Source organism: Mchenga conophoros, linkage group LG14 (assembly GCF_057382185.1).
Source record: "Mchenga conophoros isolate Kocher_MC1m ecotype Shallow Benthic linkage group LG14, M_conophoros_male_GT1.1, whole genome shotgun sequence".
NCBI lineage: Eukaryota > Metazoa > Chordata > Actinopteri > Cichliformes > Cichlidae > Mchenga > Mchenga conophoros.
In genome coordinates, this window is record NC_140539.1 from 40,032,844 (window position 1) to 40,050,543 (window position 17,700).

At 46.6% G+C, this 17,700-nt stretch overlaps 2 protein-coding genes across 2 annotated transcripts in view; one reads left to right on the top strand and one right to left on the bottom strand.

Moving 5' to 3' along the window:
• LOC146560418 (uncharacterized) overlaps window positions 1-17,700 on the bottom strand; it is a 358,436-nt gene that overhangs the window by 84,285 nt on the left and 256,451 nt on the right. The gene's annotated exons all lie outside the window — the stretch shown is intronic.
• Window positions 12,381-13,310, top strand: LOC146560423 (olfactory receptor 4B13-like). The gene has a single exon (XM_085245178.1). The coding sequence runs from the start codon at window positions 12,381-12,383 to the stop codon at window positions 13,308-13,310; it is 930 nt and encodes a 309-aa protein (XP_085101304.1).

Consider the following 17,700-nt stretch of genomic DNA (forward strand, 5'->3'; position numbering starts at 1 on the left):
ATTCTCTTACGTAGGCATAGATGTGTTTGGGCCATGGTCGGTTGCCTCTCGTCGTACTCGGGGCGGACTTGCCAGCAGCAAACGATGGGCAGTGATGTTCACCTGCATGAGCACAAGGGCAGTTCACCTTGAGATCATAGAGGGGATGGACACATCTAGCTTCATTAACGCTCTCCGCAGGTTCTTTTCAGTCAGAGGACCTGCAAAGCAATTGAGATCGGATTGTGGAACTAACTTCACAGGAGCCTCCAGTGAGCTAGGGTTTGACAAAAGGATTCCTTCTGACCCACGTGGTAAATCCTTCCTAAATGATCATGGATGTAGTTGGGTCTTCAACCCTCCCTAGTCTTCTCACATGGGGGGCAGTTGGGAGCGGATGATAGGAGTGGCACTTAAGATATTAGACTCCCAGCTCGCTCAACTTGGTTCCAGGCCCCTCACGCACGACGTCCTGACCACCTTCATGGCAGAGGTGGCCGCCATCATCAACGCACGGCCGCTGGTTCCAGTGTCAAGTGATCCCGATGTTCCGTGCATCCTTACTCCTGCCACACTCCTCATGCAAAAAGTTGGTGCACCTCCAACACCCTCAGGTGACTTCGGGGAGAAGGACCTTTACAGGCAACAGTGGAAAAGAGTTCAGAGTCTGGCCAACTCTTTCCGGCATCGCTGGCGTAAGGAGTACTTATCAACACTGCAATGCCACCGCAAGTGGCATTCCACCAGACCAAACCTGCAGCAGGGGGATGTGATCCTCCTGAAAGATCGTCTTGTGAAGAGAAATCAGTGGCCCATGGGGGTGATCGCAAAGGTTCATCCTAGTAGTGACGGACTTGTCAGGAAGGTAGAAGTCAAGGTGGTGAAAGATGGTAAAGCCAAAGTTTACTTTAGGCCAGTCACAGACGTTGTTCTTCTTGTATCAGCTGCTGTGCAACAAGTTTAGTTTGCGTCCAAGTGTGACATCTTACTGATGTCAGGTGGGGAGTGTTCTGGCTCCTAAATAATTTCCCCCAGGGATCAATAAAGTATTCTGATTCTGATTCTGATTCTGAAGAGTCACCACTCACGTTATGTAGTGTTATATAAGTTCATGCAATCTTTATTCGTTTCTGGCACACTGTTCATTTTATTTTGACATTCTACCGGAATGTAAAAGTGAAGTGCTACTTCTCATTACTTCCTGTCTAATGGGAGAAGGACAGTTTGCTACTCCTGTGCCTGCCTATGCTGCCTCTTAAGCCAGCACAGTCTGTAAGTTGGCAGTAATGTTGTGTTTTACCAGTGAATGTTTAGCACTAACTGCCGTGTGTTGTTTGTGATATTTTGAGAAAATAAATTCACTCAATGATGTGCTTTATTAGTCATTAGCCTAGACGCTAATTAGTGCTAGCTAACCGCTAACATTAGCTTGTTAGCTTGTTTCGTTCTGCTTTGCTTTGCATAGTAACAGGTCATAGCATCTTCTAATTGTAAGAATGTTTACTTAAATCAGCTCACACGGGATATTTTGTGTTTGTTTACAGTTTTACCATTCATCCATTCATGTATTTCAACAAAGCCATGTTATGCATCCAATCAAATAAATCCACCAGAAAGGAACAACGGTGTGGTTTTTTCTACATGGGATGATGGTTGTCTGTCTGCCTAGTTAAGTGCGAGGGCAGAATAATGGCTAAAGCACTTCTGGATGGATGCAAACTGCATTTCATTGCCTTGTATTTGTGACATGTGCAATGACAATAATGTTGATCCTATTCTATGCTATTCTCCTTTCCTGTCACAGCTGGGGCAGCAGTCGTGTGGTGGAGTTAAATGAGGACCCAAGATGCAAGAAACGGCTATATGCAGGTGAGCGTTTTATTTACAAGGGGTGAAACATACACAGAAATGAGGGTGGCGAGGTCTGCACGAAGACACAAACCTAAACTGGGAAAAACTAATAAACCTGGAACACGAGATGGAACAGAGAGAGACACGGAGAGATACCAACTAACGCAGAGAAACACAGATGACGCGACCAGGAGCACAGGCAGACACACACTATAAATACACACACCAGGCAATCAGGAAATGGCACACAGGAGGGGACACAGCTGGAACTAATGGGCATAACAAAACACAAACCTACAAAGTAAATCAGGAAACACACAGACTGTTTTACAACACAAAACTCGGGGACCTGAACAGAGCACAGAGGACACACACAGGTAGGGCTGATACAACACTCAAACACTAAACACAAGAACCAAATCCTAAGAACTAATACCAAAATCAGAATAAACACAAAACAGAAGGTGAAACCAAAAGGAAACACAAAACGCTGGGTCAAAATGACCCACAACCATGACATTTCCAGAACCCAGGGTACTTAGGAATCCCTTTCTTGATCTAGCTGCTTTAGCTTATTATAGACAAATTTCTAAACTTGTTTTAATTAAAATAATCTTGAAATAATATTCGTCAAATAGTTAACTGATCATTTTAAAAGGAATGGTTAATTTAAAGAGAGAATTAGAGTGCATCATAGAACAGGAAGAACAGGTAATTACCTAAAGACTGAGCTCATGGATACAAAAAAAGTGAAAACGAATTTTCTCTGAAGGGCAGCTGGCCTCTCCATTGGCGAAATGATGAGGAGTTCAGTCATTTGAGCTGGGCTCAGAGTAGAACCCCTACTTCTCTACATTGAAAGGATCTGGTTAAACTGGTTCGGACATCTGATAAGGATGCCTCCTGGGTGGCTTCTGGGGTAAGTGTTTCTGCCATGTCCGACTCCTGCACTACTCTAGCAGAGACCCAGCATATCCACATCACTGCAGCCGCAGCACCAATCCATCTGTCGATCTCCCGCTCCCTTCTCCTGTTACTCGTAAACAAGACCCAGAGATACTTAAACCCTTCCGCTTGGGGCAAGAACTTGTCCCTGACCCTCAGTGGGCACTCCACCATTTTCTGGCTGAGGACCATGGCCTCAGAATTGCAATGCTGATTCTCATTCCCACCACTTCACACTGCGCTGTGAACAGTTCCAGTGCCAGCTTGAGGCCATCACCTGATGAAGCTGGAAAAAGCAGAGATGTGGGATTATCTGAGATGACCCAAGTAGAGGTCCTTCACCACTTGGCTATGCCTAGAAAGTCTGTCCATAAAAATTACAAACACAATGTGTAACTGTCACGGTCCTGGGCCATTTGGCCTGGTGTTTTGTGTTTATTATTATGATATTGTGTTCTACTACAGCAGTCCCCAACCCCCGGGCCGGTACCGGTCCGTGAGTCGTTTGGTACCGGGCCGCGAGAGTTGAGGCTCAGGTGTGAAATGTCTGGTTTTCAAGGTTTTTATCGGTTTTCAGCGTCATTTTGTTATTGTTTTTATCGTTAACACGGTTTTCCTGGGTCTTTTCATGTGTGTTATGAAAAAAACTTATTTTTTTCGGTTCCGGTACTAGTTTTATTTTGTTGTATTTATCCGCGACACCTTAAAGGCCGGTCCGTGAAAATATTGTCGGGCATAAACCAGTCCGTGGCACAAAAAAGGTTGGGAACCGCTGTTCTACTGTATTCTGTCTATGTATTTGGGTTTAGACGTTTTAATTCGGTTTGGTTCCGTGTTTCGTCTGTTTTGTGTATGTCTGTGTGTCAGCTCGTGTCTGTGCATACCTGTTGTATTTCCTGTCTTACTTTGATAGTCCCTGTCCCGTGTGTAGTGTGTCTGGCTTTGCTTCCCCTTGTCTCGTCAGCTCTGATTTCTCCCAGCTGTGTTTCCCTCCTGTCTCCCATTCTCTGATTGCTCCTGTATGTATATACCTCCCTAATTTCCTTTGGGATTAATAAAGTATTCTGATTCTGATAAGCCCTGTGTTTTCCTCTGCTTGTTGCTGGTCCATCTGCGTTGTCTCCCCGAATCTCCTCCTAACCCTCCAACCCCTCTTTCACTACCACCACCACTACTACTGTTAGCCCAGTCAGCTGCCCAACCTGGAGCTCAGGTACCTGCTCAGTGTGCAGCTCAACCATTAGTGCAGCCTGTGTCCTGGTGTCCGCCAAGGGTTCTGGAGAGCCCAGCCAGCGGTCTTCTGCCTCCACTGGAGGGTCTGAGGGGCCCATTCAGCCGTCTGCTGTTCCCGGTGGAGGGTCCGAGGGGCCCGTTCAGCCGTCATCAGTTTCTGCTGGAGGGTCAGAGGAACTGCTTCAGTGCCACCACATCCTCCATCTATGGTTTCCACACCGTCACCTGGCCCTGCCTCATCTGGTCCTGCCTCACCCGGTCCTGCGACTGCCACGCCACCATCAGGTACATGTCCTGTTCGGACGGCACGTATTGCATAGCCGTCTCATCCATGTTCGCCACGTCAACCCTGCCGGCCACTTTCCAAGCAGTTGGCTGGACATCATTGTTGTTTTGGGCCTGAACTCTGTCGTCGCTGCCATCCGTGCGGCCGGCCCCCCTTTTCCCCTTGGCTCCTGTGCTGTCGGCCTCTGGGTCGACCCCCTGAACTATCTGTGAACTGTTGCTGAGCTCCTGCGTTTCTTGTGGATTTTTTGTTTTGGACTCAGTCTCTCTGTCCTGGTCGCCCACCGCTCGCCATTGTTCGTCCTGTATCCGAGGTCTGACTACCGAACAAACTCTCCTTTCCAGCACCCTGGCATAGACTTTCCCAGAGAGGTGAGGAGTGTGAACACCCCTATAGTTGGAACACATCCACCACCACAGTCGGCCATTCAAGTCTGCAGCTCACCACCTGTGCTATACACAGTACAGGTAGACCACAGCTTTCCCGTCCTGAGTCGCCTGATGTTTTGCCAGAATCACTTCAAGGCAGTCCAAAAGTCTTTTTCCATGGCCTCTCCGACCTTCTCCTACACCCAAGTTTTTGCTTCAGCCACTGCCCAAGCCATGTTCAGCTTGGCCTGTCATGCTGCAGCTGCATCTAAAGTCCCACAAGCTAAGCCCGGCTGGATTTCTTCTTCAGCCTGGTGGCTCCCTTCATCTCTGGTGTCCACCATTCGTTACCACCATGACAGAGACCAACCGCCTTGTGGTGTAGAGCTCAGTGTAGCAGCTTCAGCAATGGAGATGCTCAACATGGTCCATTCCGACTCAGTGTCCCCTGTCTCATTGGGAATGCTCGTAAAGCTCTGCTGAAGGTGTGTGTTAAAGAGCTCACGAACCAGGGTCTGTGCTAGGTGTTCCCAGTGCACCCTCACTATACATTTAAGTACACCAGGTCTCTCCAGCATCCTCCCCCGGCATCTGATTCAACTCACCACCAGGTGGTGATCAGTTGACAGCTCAGCCCCTCTCTTCAACCAAGTGTCCAGAATTTATGGTAATACGATTACAAAATCAATCATTGACATGCGGATGTGTGTCAGGTTTACATTGTGGATTGTCATTTATGCTTAGAAATATTTACTCATATATGCTTAGAGTTTTATAATCGATTGCATAATGATAGGATGTCTGATCCTTAGCAGTCTGCAAAGACTCTGTGTGTCTCCCAGAGCACTCTGGCATGCACACACATCTTAAGGTCATGAGAGAGGTCGTGCCTTCTCTTACTGATTTATGGTATGGGAGGACACCTACTCTGTATCTGCTTAAGTTCAAGTGCCTGTTGTTTAGGTGGACCGCTGGACTCCTGGCACCAGCTTTGGGAGTCTTCACAGGGTCACATTTTGACCCCCCCCTCTCTCTCTCTCTCACACACACACACACACACACACACACACACACACACACACACACACACACACACACACACACACACACACACGCATGCCTATACGTACACACAGACAAGGTACTCTTTGTTTACATGTATGCCTATGTAAGACATCATATGTTAATGAACTTATGCATATTCATGTAACCACAATAAAGAGCAGTGTTACGAGGGAGCAGACGAGAGCGACTGGGGTGAGCGACAGGAACACGCTTGTCACAGTTCTCTCCCTCGTGCATGAAATCAAAGAGCTCTGCTTGGTGTGCCATGCTTTTTGCTGTTGTAGTAGAATTGTCTTGTTCCAGCGGTGGGTCTGTGCTAGACAGACCCATCACTGTCCCAGTGCCCTGTGCACTTATGGACACCCGTATGTTCGAACATGGTGTTCGTTATGGACAAACTGTGGTTTGTACAGTCCAGTAACAAAAAACCCCTTGGGTTCAGATCCAGGATGCTGTTCCTCCCAATCGAGCCCCTCCAGGTCTCACTCTCCCTGAAAATCTCCCAGTAGGAGAACAGTCCCCAGGTGGAGTGCCCTCAAGCACCCCAGGGACCCCAAGAAGGCTGGGTACTCTGAACTGTTGTTTGGTGCATATGCGAGGACAACAGTCAGGACCCATTCCCCAACCCACAGAGAACAAACCTTCTCATCCACAGGGAGAAACCCTGCAAGCCGAAGGGACACTAGGATACCCACCACAGCTCGCCCCCTCTCACCAAGGGCAATTCCAGACTGAGACAGAGTCCAGTGTCACAGTCTGGCTACAAAGCAGACTGTTGAGTGAGGAAGAGGACCCAAGTGCAGACACGCAAGAACAAAACGTAATCTTAACAGAAAACAAGCTGTTCATTAAGCCTGACAAAATAAATGCAAACAAAGGGCATTGGTGAAACTGAACAATAACCTAAACTTGGTGGACTAAAATTAAAACATGAAAAACCTTAAACATGGAGACCTGGCATGGATACATAGAAAGACCTGGAAACATGACGTGAACTTAGCAGACGATCTGATGATGAATGACTGGAAACAGACTAAATGCACACATGAGGTGATATGGGGAAGTGGAAACACATGGGGAAACAGCTGATATGAATGAACATAACATCACAGGAGGAGAGTAAAACTAAACACATGGATCGCAGAAGCACAATACCTCTTCAAAATAAAACAGGAAACTTAATGAGACGCAGACATGACAACAAGAGCTTGACAACATAAGATGCACTAACACGACGCACATGAAGGCAAAGGAAACTTAAACACTGGGGTTGAAGACCCAAGGTGATCTGAAAGATTAAACTACAACAAGGCAACCTAGGCAAAACAGAAATGAACTTAGAAAACCTAAAGGACTTAAACATAAACATAAACTCAAAACGTTGGGTCAGAAGACACAGGATCATGACTTCCAGCCCCTCTCCAGGAGATTGGTTCCTGACACCAAGCGATGTGTTGACGGGACCCCGACCTGTAAACCTCATGCACTAACTCAGACTCCATCCCCACCAGAGGGTTGGCATTCAATGTACCAATTGCTAGTCTTGTCTGTAAAGGTTCTCAGTCATCCAGGTCATCGTAGTCAAAGGAGCTTGCAAAGAAAAGCGTCTTCTTTAAGTTGCTTGAAAACGTTTCACCTCTCATCCGAGAAGCTTCTTCAGTTCTAAGGTCAAATGGTGGGGAGTCCCAGATTTAAATCTATGGTAGCAAGGTGTTTTGCAATGTTATAATGTTATAACATTTCAAAACACCTTGCTACCATCCTTGCTCCTCTCGTGGGGAACACCCCACACCACATCAAGAACTCCACTGACTTCACCGACAAGGTCCAGAAACTTACCCTGGATCCAGATGAAACCATGGTGTCCTTTGATGTAGTCTCTCTCTTCACTTGCATACCCACCACGGAGGCCGTGGAGACTGTCAGAAAACGACTACAAGAAGACAGCTCCTTGGAGGACAGGACCAACTTCACACCCGATCAGATCTGCACACTGTTAGGCCTCTGCCTCACCACTACATATTTCAAGTACAACGAAGGCTTTTACAGACAAAAACATGGCTGTGCCATGGGCTCCCCCGTGTCACCTATTGTAGCCAACCTTTACATGGAGGAAGTGGAAAGGAAGGCTCTTGGCTCTTTCAAAGGAAGAGTACCCAGCCACTGGTACAGATATGTGGACGACACCTGGGTCAAAATCAAGACACAAGAAGTGGAATCCTTCACTGCGCACATTAACGCTGTGGATAAAAACATCAAGTTCACCAGGGAAGACACAAAGGACAACTGTCTGCCTTTCCTGGACTGCGCTGTGCACATTGAAGAGAACGGCAACCTCAACATCAAAGTTTACCAGAAGCCCACACACACGGACCAGTACCTCCTCTTTGACTCCCATCACCCTCTGGAACACAAACTTGGAGTAATCAGGACCCTACACCACCGGGCAGAACATGTTCCCTCTAAGCCTGAAGGAAAAAAAGAAGGAACACACACATGTAGGGAAGCACTTAAAACATGCGGCTATCCTAATTGGCCATTTATAAAGTCAGCAAAGAGGCACAGAAAAGAAGACCAGACACCAGCGAGGGAGGAAAAGAAGGACAGACGCAACAACATTGTCATCCCCTATGTAGCCGGTGTATCAGAGACACTCAGGAGAGTTTTCTCCAAGCATGACATCCCGGTGCATTTCAGACCCAGCAACACGCTCAGACAAAAACTGGTTCACCCGAAAGACAAAACTCCAAAACACAAACTTAACAATGTGGTGTTTGCTGTACAGTGCAGCGAGGAATGCCCAGACCTCTACATCGGAGAGACCAAACAGCCACTTCACAAGTGCATGGTACAACACAGAAGAGCCACCTCCACAGGACAAGACTCAGCAGTCCATCTGCATCTAAAGGTCAAAGGTCACTCTTTGAGGATGCCAATGTTCACATGTTGGACAGAGAGGACAGATGGTTCGAAATTGGAGTGAAAGAAGCCATCTATGTCCACTGTGAGCGACCATCTTTGAACAGAGGCGGTGGTTTACAACACCAACTGTCTGCCATCTATAATCCAGTTTTGAGATCCTTCCCAGACGCCTTAACGCCCACTCACATCCTGGGCCATCTGACCTCAGGAATTCGCATGATAAGGTGGGGCCAGGTTTCACAATGAGCTCACCCGAAACCCTGGCTGATTGGGACCCACACCCAGTTTCACACCTTGGCTCAGGTGATTAGAGGATCATCAAGGGTCCTTTTGTCCCTCTGTGGGGGGAAACTCCCACTAGGTTTAAATCTGGGACTCTCCACCATTTGACCTTAGAACTGAAGAAGCTTCTCGCATGAGAGGTGAAACGTCTTCAAGCAACTTAAAGAAGTCCAGACGCTTTTCTTTGCAATTGCTAGTCTTGGTAGCCAGGGATCCATCCGCCAGGGCCTCTGTTCCTGGCCACCGCCCAACACACATCGCACCCAACTGCTATGGCACCTCCTGCAGCTGTTGGATCTACAAGAGGATGGGCCCAGGTCCCCTTATTCGAACTGTGCCTGGTTGGCCCCCATGAATCGCTCTTTGTCTGGTCCCTCACCCAGGACCAATTTGCCATGCGAGACCCTGCCAGTGTGCAAAACTGGAAATGTGGAAAATGTAGCAGGAGTCTCTGATGTGGGGATTACTGAAAAAGAGGGAGAGTGTAATTAATTCCTAAATCAAAGGCAGTGAGTTAGGAGCAATGTCTTACTTTGCAGGCAAAAATAGTGTCTAGTTGAGCAGCAGGATGAGACAGATGGTTAATCCCATCCTTTATTTCCAGAGATCCAGAGTGAAGCGGCGGGCAGGCAGGTGATGCAGGTGAGGCAGACACGGCCGAAGCGTGTAGCCTGAGTGGATAGGGTATCCAACTGTCTTGTTTTAGCCGGGACATACAGCTACCTTAAATGTCCCGTATATTGACGTTTACCTGCACTGTCAGTTTCTGACCAGCAATCTTGACTGCAATTGTATCAGACGCACACCAGATGTGAGGAGTAATATGTGATTAATAAAAATAAGGTGTCATTTGGTCTGCATAGCATAATAAACTGGGTAAGTGAAGTCTGTATTTACAGTATATTATTACAGTATATATTTTTTCTTTTTTGCTTATTTTTAAAAGGAAATGCCCGTGTAATTTCTGTTATCATTTACTGTATTGTTTAATAATGTTTTAGATGAGGAACTGATTAAATTGAATACTATATTCTTTTAACTCTGGACTCTGGCAGCCCTGCTGCCCTTTTGTTGTTGGACTTGTCAGCAGCTTTTGACACGGTCGACCATGACATCCTGTTATCACGGCTAGAATTTCATGCTGGCCTAAAAGGATCTGCCCTACAGTGGTTTCGGTCCTACTTGTCAGAAAGGTCTTTTCATGTCAATATGGGCCCCCATAACTCCAAAATAGCCCCTCTTAAATACGGTGTACCTCAAGGCTCTATTTTGGGTCCTGCCCTGTTCGCACTCTATTTGCACTCCATTGGGCTCCATCTTCTCGCGATGCAGCATTTCATTTCACTGTTTTGCTGATGATTTGCAGATTTATCTATCTTTAAAAGCAGGGTCAGACCATCCACAGCTCTCATTACGCTGACGATGTCAAACAGTGGTGGTCATTTAATTTTTTAAAGCTAAATGAAAATAAAACTGAGGTTGTCATTTTTGGCAACTTTAATCATATCGACAGCACTCTGGGCCCCTTTACTCGTATTGTAAATCACATGTAAAAAACCCCGGTGTCTACATTGATGGTTCTTTTAAATTGAATAAGCAGGTGAGTGCAGTAGTTCAGTCCTGCTTGTTTCAGTTAAGACAGCTAGCCAAGGTAAAGCCATCCCTCCCGGCTAACGTCTTTGAATGTGTTATTCACCTTTTTCTTACTTACAGATTGGACTACTGCAATTCGTTGTATTATGGTCTAGATCAGGCCACCATCCATCGTCTTCAGATGGTTCAAAATGCAGCTGCTCGCCTGCTAACTGGTACCAAACGGAGAGAGCTTATAACCCCAGTTTTAGCTTCTTTACACTGGCTTCCTGTCGCCTACAGGATCCAATTTAAACTTTTACTTATTGTTTTTAAGTCACTTAATGCCCGAGCCCCTCCTTACCTGTCTGAGCTCCTCTCTGCCTATGCTCCAGGAAAAACCACGAGGTCCAGCTCAAAACTAATGCTATCCATCCCACGGACTAATCTCAAATCCCGTGGTGATAGATCCGTCTCTGTGGCAGGTCCCAGACTTTGGAATAGTCTCCCCTTAAATATTAGATCTGCACAAACACTTGAGCAATTTAAATCATTACTAAAGACACATTTTTATGCCCTGGCTTTTAACACACTATGACCCAAGCATTTGAAATAGTTTTAGTTATTGTTTTAATTCTTTTATTGTCCTATTATTGTTTTATACTGTTAGTATTGTATTACATTTTTGCTTTTTAATGCCATTTTTATATTGTTAACCACTTTGTGCAGCATCAGCTGTTTGAAATGTGCTATAGAAATAAACTTGACCTTGACCTTGACCACCATCAGCACAGCTGAGTGTGCATTGAGTGTCTCCAAAGTCTCCCTTATTTGATAGTTAGTAGTTAGTAAGCCCATGAGGTGATGAGTGATTGCAGATGAACAGTGAAGCAAGTTGCAGGTGAGTTGAGTACTGTTCCAGGAAAAACAAACTGGGCACACAAGAACACCACAGTTAGAATATGACGAGGCCATGCACAACCCCCTGACCCTGAAGAGAACTGAACACCAGAGGCCACACGCCCTGAGGATAACTATGTGTCATCCCCAAAAGAAGGAAGAGGGAGGCACACGGTGGAGCCTTCATAGCCAAAGGTCAAGAGGCCCAAAGGACCAGAGCCAACGGGCAACTGGCAGTGGTGGGTCATCCCTGCATCAGCAGGACAGGGCCATTATCCCTCAGATCCTCCAGAACAGCCTAGCACCAGCTGTTAGAGCAGAAAATCCGGGCTCACAAAAGTATGAGAATAGCAACACTACCTTCAGTGCCACTGTGTGAAGTTCTGGGTATTCTCCCATAACTTTAATCTGAAGGAAACAATAGGTTGGGATGTGAATAGAGCATTTTACTTCTACATACATTTCCTTGATGTTGTAAGTTTGTGGTTAATTTAATACTCTCAGTAAAATAAATAGCAAAGAACAATCCGGTAGGCCTACATTTATCTCTCCCCTCTGTCTTCCTCTAGGTACGTGGCAGTGCTGAACTGTGCTGCTGTGGGATAGAGGAAATACAATTAATTTGAGGTTGAATATTTACCAAATTTAGAGTAAAAAAAACTTCTGAACTAATCTCTCTCTCTCTCTCTCTCTCTCTCTCTCTCTCTAGGAAGATTTATAAGAAGCTGAAGCAGTGTTTCAGCTCAGTGGGGACAGGGCTACGGGACATTTTGTTAGTTATTTCTAAACTAAACCTTTAATTGACATTGTTATGTTCTTTCCCTGACAATGAATTGCTTTAGTATTATAACACTCACTCATCCTCAGGTGAGCTTAATGTGTAAGGTGCATGTGGTGTCAGTGCAGTCCAGTTTCAAGAAAAGGTAAATTATTTATTGATGTGAACCAGTCAATTGTTCTAAATCCAAAGAACAATCATGATAAACACCACACAGGTCTCCTTTTTCACCCTTACTGGCTATTTTGACACAGGACATGTAACTAACTTGTGCTTCTTTGTTATTCTTGCTTTATATTTTTTCATTGTAGGTTCCAATGTCCTGCTGATTGTGGTTATCTGTGTGAACAGAAGCTTACATGAACCTATGTACATGTTTCTGTGCAGCCTGTTTGTGAATGAGCTGTATGGTAGTACAGGGCTGTTTCCGTCCCTCCTGGTTCAGATCCTCTCTGATGTTCACACTGTTTCTACCAGTATCTGTTTCCTGCAGGTTTTCTGTGTACATTCATATGGGGCTGTAGAATATTTAAATTTAGCCATCATGTCTTACGACAGGTACCTTGCTATCTGCTGTCCTCTGCAATACAACACACATATGACATCAAAAAAAATCGGCATACTTATAGCTGCAACGTGGTTCTATCCTTGTTTTGCAATGGTTGTCTTGCTATCTTTAACTTCACCTTTGCAGTTCTGTGGAAACACAATTTATAAAGTATACTGTGACACACACTCTGTTGTGAAGTTGGCATGCTCAGACACCACTGTGATCAACTTGTATGGCCTCCTTGCTACTTTTAGCACAATCTTTGGTGCTTTGCTTTTCATTCTTTACACCTACATGAAGATTCTGCTGGTTTGTTTTTCTGGTTCTGATCAGACGAGACAGAAGGCTATCAGTACCTGCACGCCTCACCTGGCTTCCATATTGAACTTTTCCTTTGGAGCCAGCTTTGAAATTTTACAGAGCAGATTTAATATGAAAAATGTGCCAAACATGCTGCGCATATTTTTATCATTATATTTTCTTACATGCCAGCCGCTCTTCAATCCTGTGATGTACGGCCTGAAAATGACCAAAATCCGCAACATCTGTAAAAGTCTGATAACAAACACACACCTCTGAAATAACAGTTATTGACCATTTTTAAGCCTATATGTGTATGGTGTATTACTTTTCTTCTCTTACAAATTCTGCCTCTGAATTGTAATTTTCAGAACACCTCCACCAATCCACTACAGTTGGGTAATATTAGACATTTAGGTATACATTTTCCACCAGGCTCTCAGACTTGAATTACATTCCCCTACTGAAAATGTTAGAGGATGATCTCACATATAGGAAAACTTTTACCTATATATCTCATGGGAAGAGTAGTTGCCAATAAAGTGACGATTTTGCCTAAAATAAACAAGTTTTGAACTGGTCACAAATAACCCTTGTAGTGCTTGGTTTACATCACTAGATTCAAACTTTTGGAAGTTTTAAGGAAAAATAAACTGTTACGGATAAATATAAAAACTCTGCAAAAGCCCAAACACAATGGTGATCTTTTTATTACTACATTTTATCTCATGCAATAGATTGTCATATCTTTCAAAATGGACCTTCTAGGTCCCTTGGCTGGACCTAGAAAAATTTCTAATCTCACACTCATCAGCTCCAGTATTAAGAATCATGACTGCTTTCAAAGCCTTCACATAAACACCTCTTACAGTCTGGTGGAAATTTTTAAAAAGAACTTCACCTCTTCATTTATCCCATGTCAACTAACAGCCATTTGGAACAATCCAGAAATTTGCATTGAAAAGAAAATACTACATTTATTTTTGTCATTCATGAGAAAGCGATTTAAAAAAATGTAGAAAATACTGTGGAAACTTTATTTCAGCTTATATCAAAATATTTAATCAGAAACAGTAAATTTACTGAATATAATCAAATCCATCACACGACTGAATCTAGAAATACCTACATGGGGAACAGAATTTCCAAAATACAGTATCTCCAATGTATGTTAAAAATGTATGTTAATTAAGATTAGATTAATTTTCCAGATTGGAGTTGTAAAGGAATTAAATACTTAGAACATATATTGGAAGGAACAGACTTTATATCGTTTGACGGACTAGTTACACAATATGGGATCAACAAGAAAAGATTTTTAGAATATCCATCCATCCATCCATCCATTTTCATCCGCTTTGTCCGGGCCGGGTCGCGGGGGCAGCAGCCTAAGCAAAGAGGCCCAGACCTCCCTCTCCCCAGCCACCTCCTCCAGCTTATCCGGGGGAATACCAAGGCGTTCCCAGGCCAGCCGAGAGATATAATCTCTCCAGCGTGTCCTGGGTCTGCCCCGGGGCCTCCTCCCGGTGGGACATGCCTGGAACACCTCACCCAGGAGGCGCCCAGGGGGCATCCTTGTCAGATGCCCGAACCACCTCAGCTGGCTCCTTTGGATGTGGAGCAGCAGCTGCTCTACTCTGAGCCCCTCCCGGATGGCCGAACTTCTCACCCTATCTCTCTTTTTTTTTTTTTTTTCCTAAATGACATCAGAAACAGCAGTATGCGACATTACGTGATGGCAGAGCTTCAGTTCATCCTTTGTCTTTTTTTTTTTTTTTTTTTTTTTTTTAATAAATAGGACAGGGGGAATGAATGAGAGAGAGAGGGGGAGAGAAAGAAAGAAAACCAAAGGGGAGAAGAGACGGTGAGAAGGGGGGGGAAGAGAGAGAAAAAAAAAAGAACTCCTGGGTCACCTGTATGGAGAAGAAAAAAAAAACAAACAAACAAAAACAAACAGAGGAGACAGCAAACAACAAAGAGCAACATAATAATAGAGAAAACAAAGCACCATCACAATAAACTAGCTAGTCATAGATATCAATATTTACTAAATAATAAACGATATTGTGCAGCACGCAAGATAGACAGCGCACAGTGTGCTTTGAGGCAGCAGCCAAGAAAGCTTTAGTCCGCGTCTGTGAACACCCGTGTGTACACCTGTGTGCATACCTGTGTGGATCAGCATGCTTGCATTCCAAAGGTTTCTCCATGTAATGATCTGCTAGGGAGTGTGGGGGGGCCACAGCCCCGTCCTCCAGGGTGTGAAGCGGGTATGGAGGAGATCAAAACTCCAGACATCCAGAGGCCCCCAGAACACAAGAGACCATGGAAGACCAACAGAGGGGCAGCCGCGCCACTGTTCCAGTAAGAGCTGAGGAGAGTCCCAGATGAGGGCTCGCCCAGCAGCCACGGAGCAGAGGTCAGGGGGAGTTGCAGTGACGCGCCCGTGAGCTCCGCCGGCCCCCAGCTGTGCCTGAGTGACCGAGCCCCAGGCCGAGAGGCCGGGGGCACCCCACCTCCAAAGGGGCCCGAGCAAGCCCCAGGCCCCAGGCCCCGACAAGCGGCCGCCAAGGAGTGAGCCGGTGTGTACCCGGACGCCCACCCCCAGACACAAAGAACCACCAACACACCGACACCTGAGGGAGTCCGCCACCGGCAGGGGAAGTGGTGGTGGGTGGAGATAGGCCTCCAAACCTTGGAGGGCCTGAGGTGTCCCCAGAGAGGTGGCGTCTGATACCCAACCTGACATATAGACACAGACATACAGGCACACACAGACACAAACATCCATTCCCACCCTCATGCTCTCATATGCACTTACTCCACACTCAACCAACGTGGAGACAGACATAAAGAGACGCTGTACACACGATCACACTCCCCAAGCGTACTCTACAAACCGGGTCTAGGTACCCTTGCCCCTGGAGGGGGGAATTGCACCCAGACCCAGGTGGTGTTACCCTTTTCCCTGCGGTGGGGAGAGGCAGACCGCCCCGACTCCGCAGCAGCAGGGAGGCCCCACACCCCAGACCGCAGTCGGACGGCCAACTCCTCCTACTAGCCCTCCCGCTCCAGCAAGCCGCAGAGAATGGGGGTGGGAGAAGACTCCAAACCTCCCTCCACCCGCTCATTGTAGTGTTGATGCATATGTGTTCTAAGGTGCAATTAAAACCCAGGAGGGCATGGAGCTACCTGCCAAGGAGCAGCAGGTAAGCGCATAGTCCCTCCTGCTAGCCCTCAATGACTAAGTGTATTTAAAATTGAGAGGTGGGCAACGACGTCAGGGGTGAGGTGTACACCCTGATGGTAATTTGTACTCCGTGATTGTGCCCACCCCCAAGATCCTATATGTATGTGTAATGAGAGTGTGAATAATGTGAATGTCTAAGTTGTGGGATAAAATTGAGGCAGAGGCAGCCAGAAGGGGACGGGGGGGGGGGTAGCCTCCTCTGCACCCTGGTGACATATCCCCACTCCAAGGCCCTGCATGTGTGGGTTCTCACCCTATCTCTAAGGGAGAGGCCAGCCACCCTTCGGAGGAAGCTCATTTCTGCCGCTTGTATCCGCGATCTCGTTCTTTCGGTCACTACCCACAGCTCGTGGCCATAGGTGAGGGTAGGGACGTAGATCGACCGGTAAATTGAGAGCTTCGCTTTTACACTCAGCTCCCTCTTCACCACGACGGACCGGTGCAGCGTTCGCATTACTGCAGCTGCAGCCCCAATCCGTCTGTCGATCTCCGGCTCCCTTCTCCCATCACTCGCGAACAAGACCCCGAGATACTTGAACTCCTCCACTTGGGGCAGGAACTCATCCCCGACCCGGAGTGGGCACTCCACCCTTTTCCGGCTGAGAACCATGGCCTCAGATTTGGAGGTGCTGATCCTCATTCCCGCTGCTTCACACTCGGCTGCGAACCGTTCCAGTGCGAGCTGGAGGCCCTCACCCGATGAAGCCAACAGAACCACATCATCTGCAAAAATCAGAGATGAGATTCTGAGGCCACCTAAGCGAAAGCCCTCCGCCACTTGGCTGCGCATAGAAATCCTGTCCATAAAAATTAAGATAAGATAAGATAAGATAAGATAGAGATAAAAATAAAAATTATGAACAGAACCGCAGACAAAGGGCAGCCCTGGTGGAGCCCATCACCCACCGTGAACGAGTCCGACTTATTGCCGGCAATGCGAACCAAGCTCTTGCAACGGTTGTATAGGGATCGAATGGCCCGTAGCAATGGGCCAGACACCCCATATTCCCGCAACACCCCCCACAGGACACCCCGAGGGACACGGTCGAATGCCTTCTCCAAGTCCACAAAACACATGTAGACTGGTTGGGCAAACTCCCATGCACCCTCAAGTATCCTGGAGAGGATAAAGAGCTGGTCCAGTGTTCCGCGACCAGGACGAAAACCGCATTGTTCCTCCTGTATCCGAGGTTCGACTAACGGACGAACTCTCCTTTCCAGCACCCTGGCATAGACTTTCCCAGGGAGGCTGAGGAGTGTGATCCCCCTGTAGTTGGAACACACCCTCCGGTCCCCTTTCTTGAAGATGGGGACCACCACCCCGGTCTGCCAGTTCACAGGTACTGCCCCTGATCTCCACGCAACATTGCAGAGGCGCGTCAACCAGGACAGCCCTACAACGTCCAGAGCCTTCAGGAA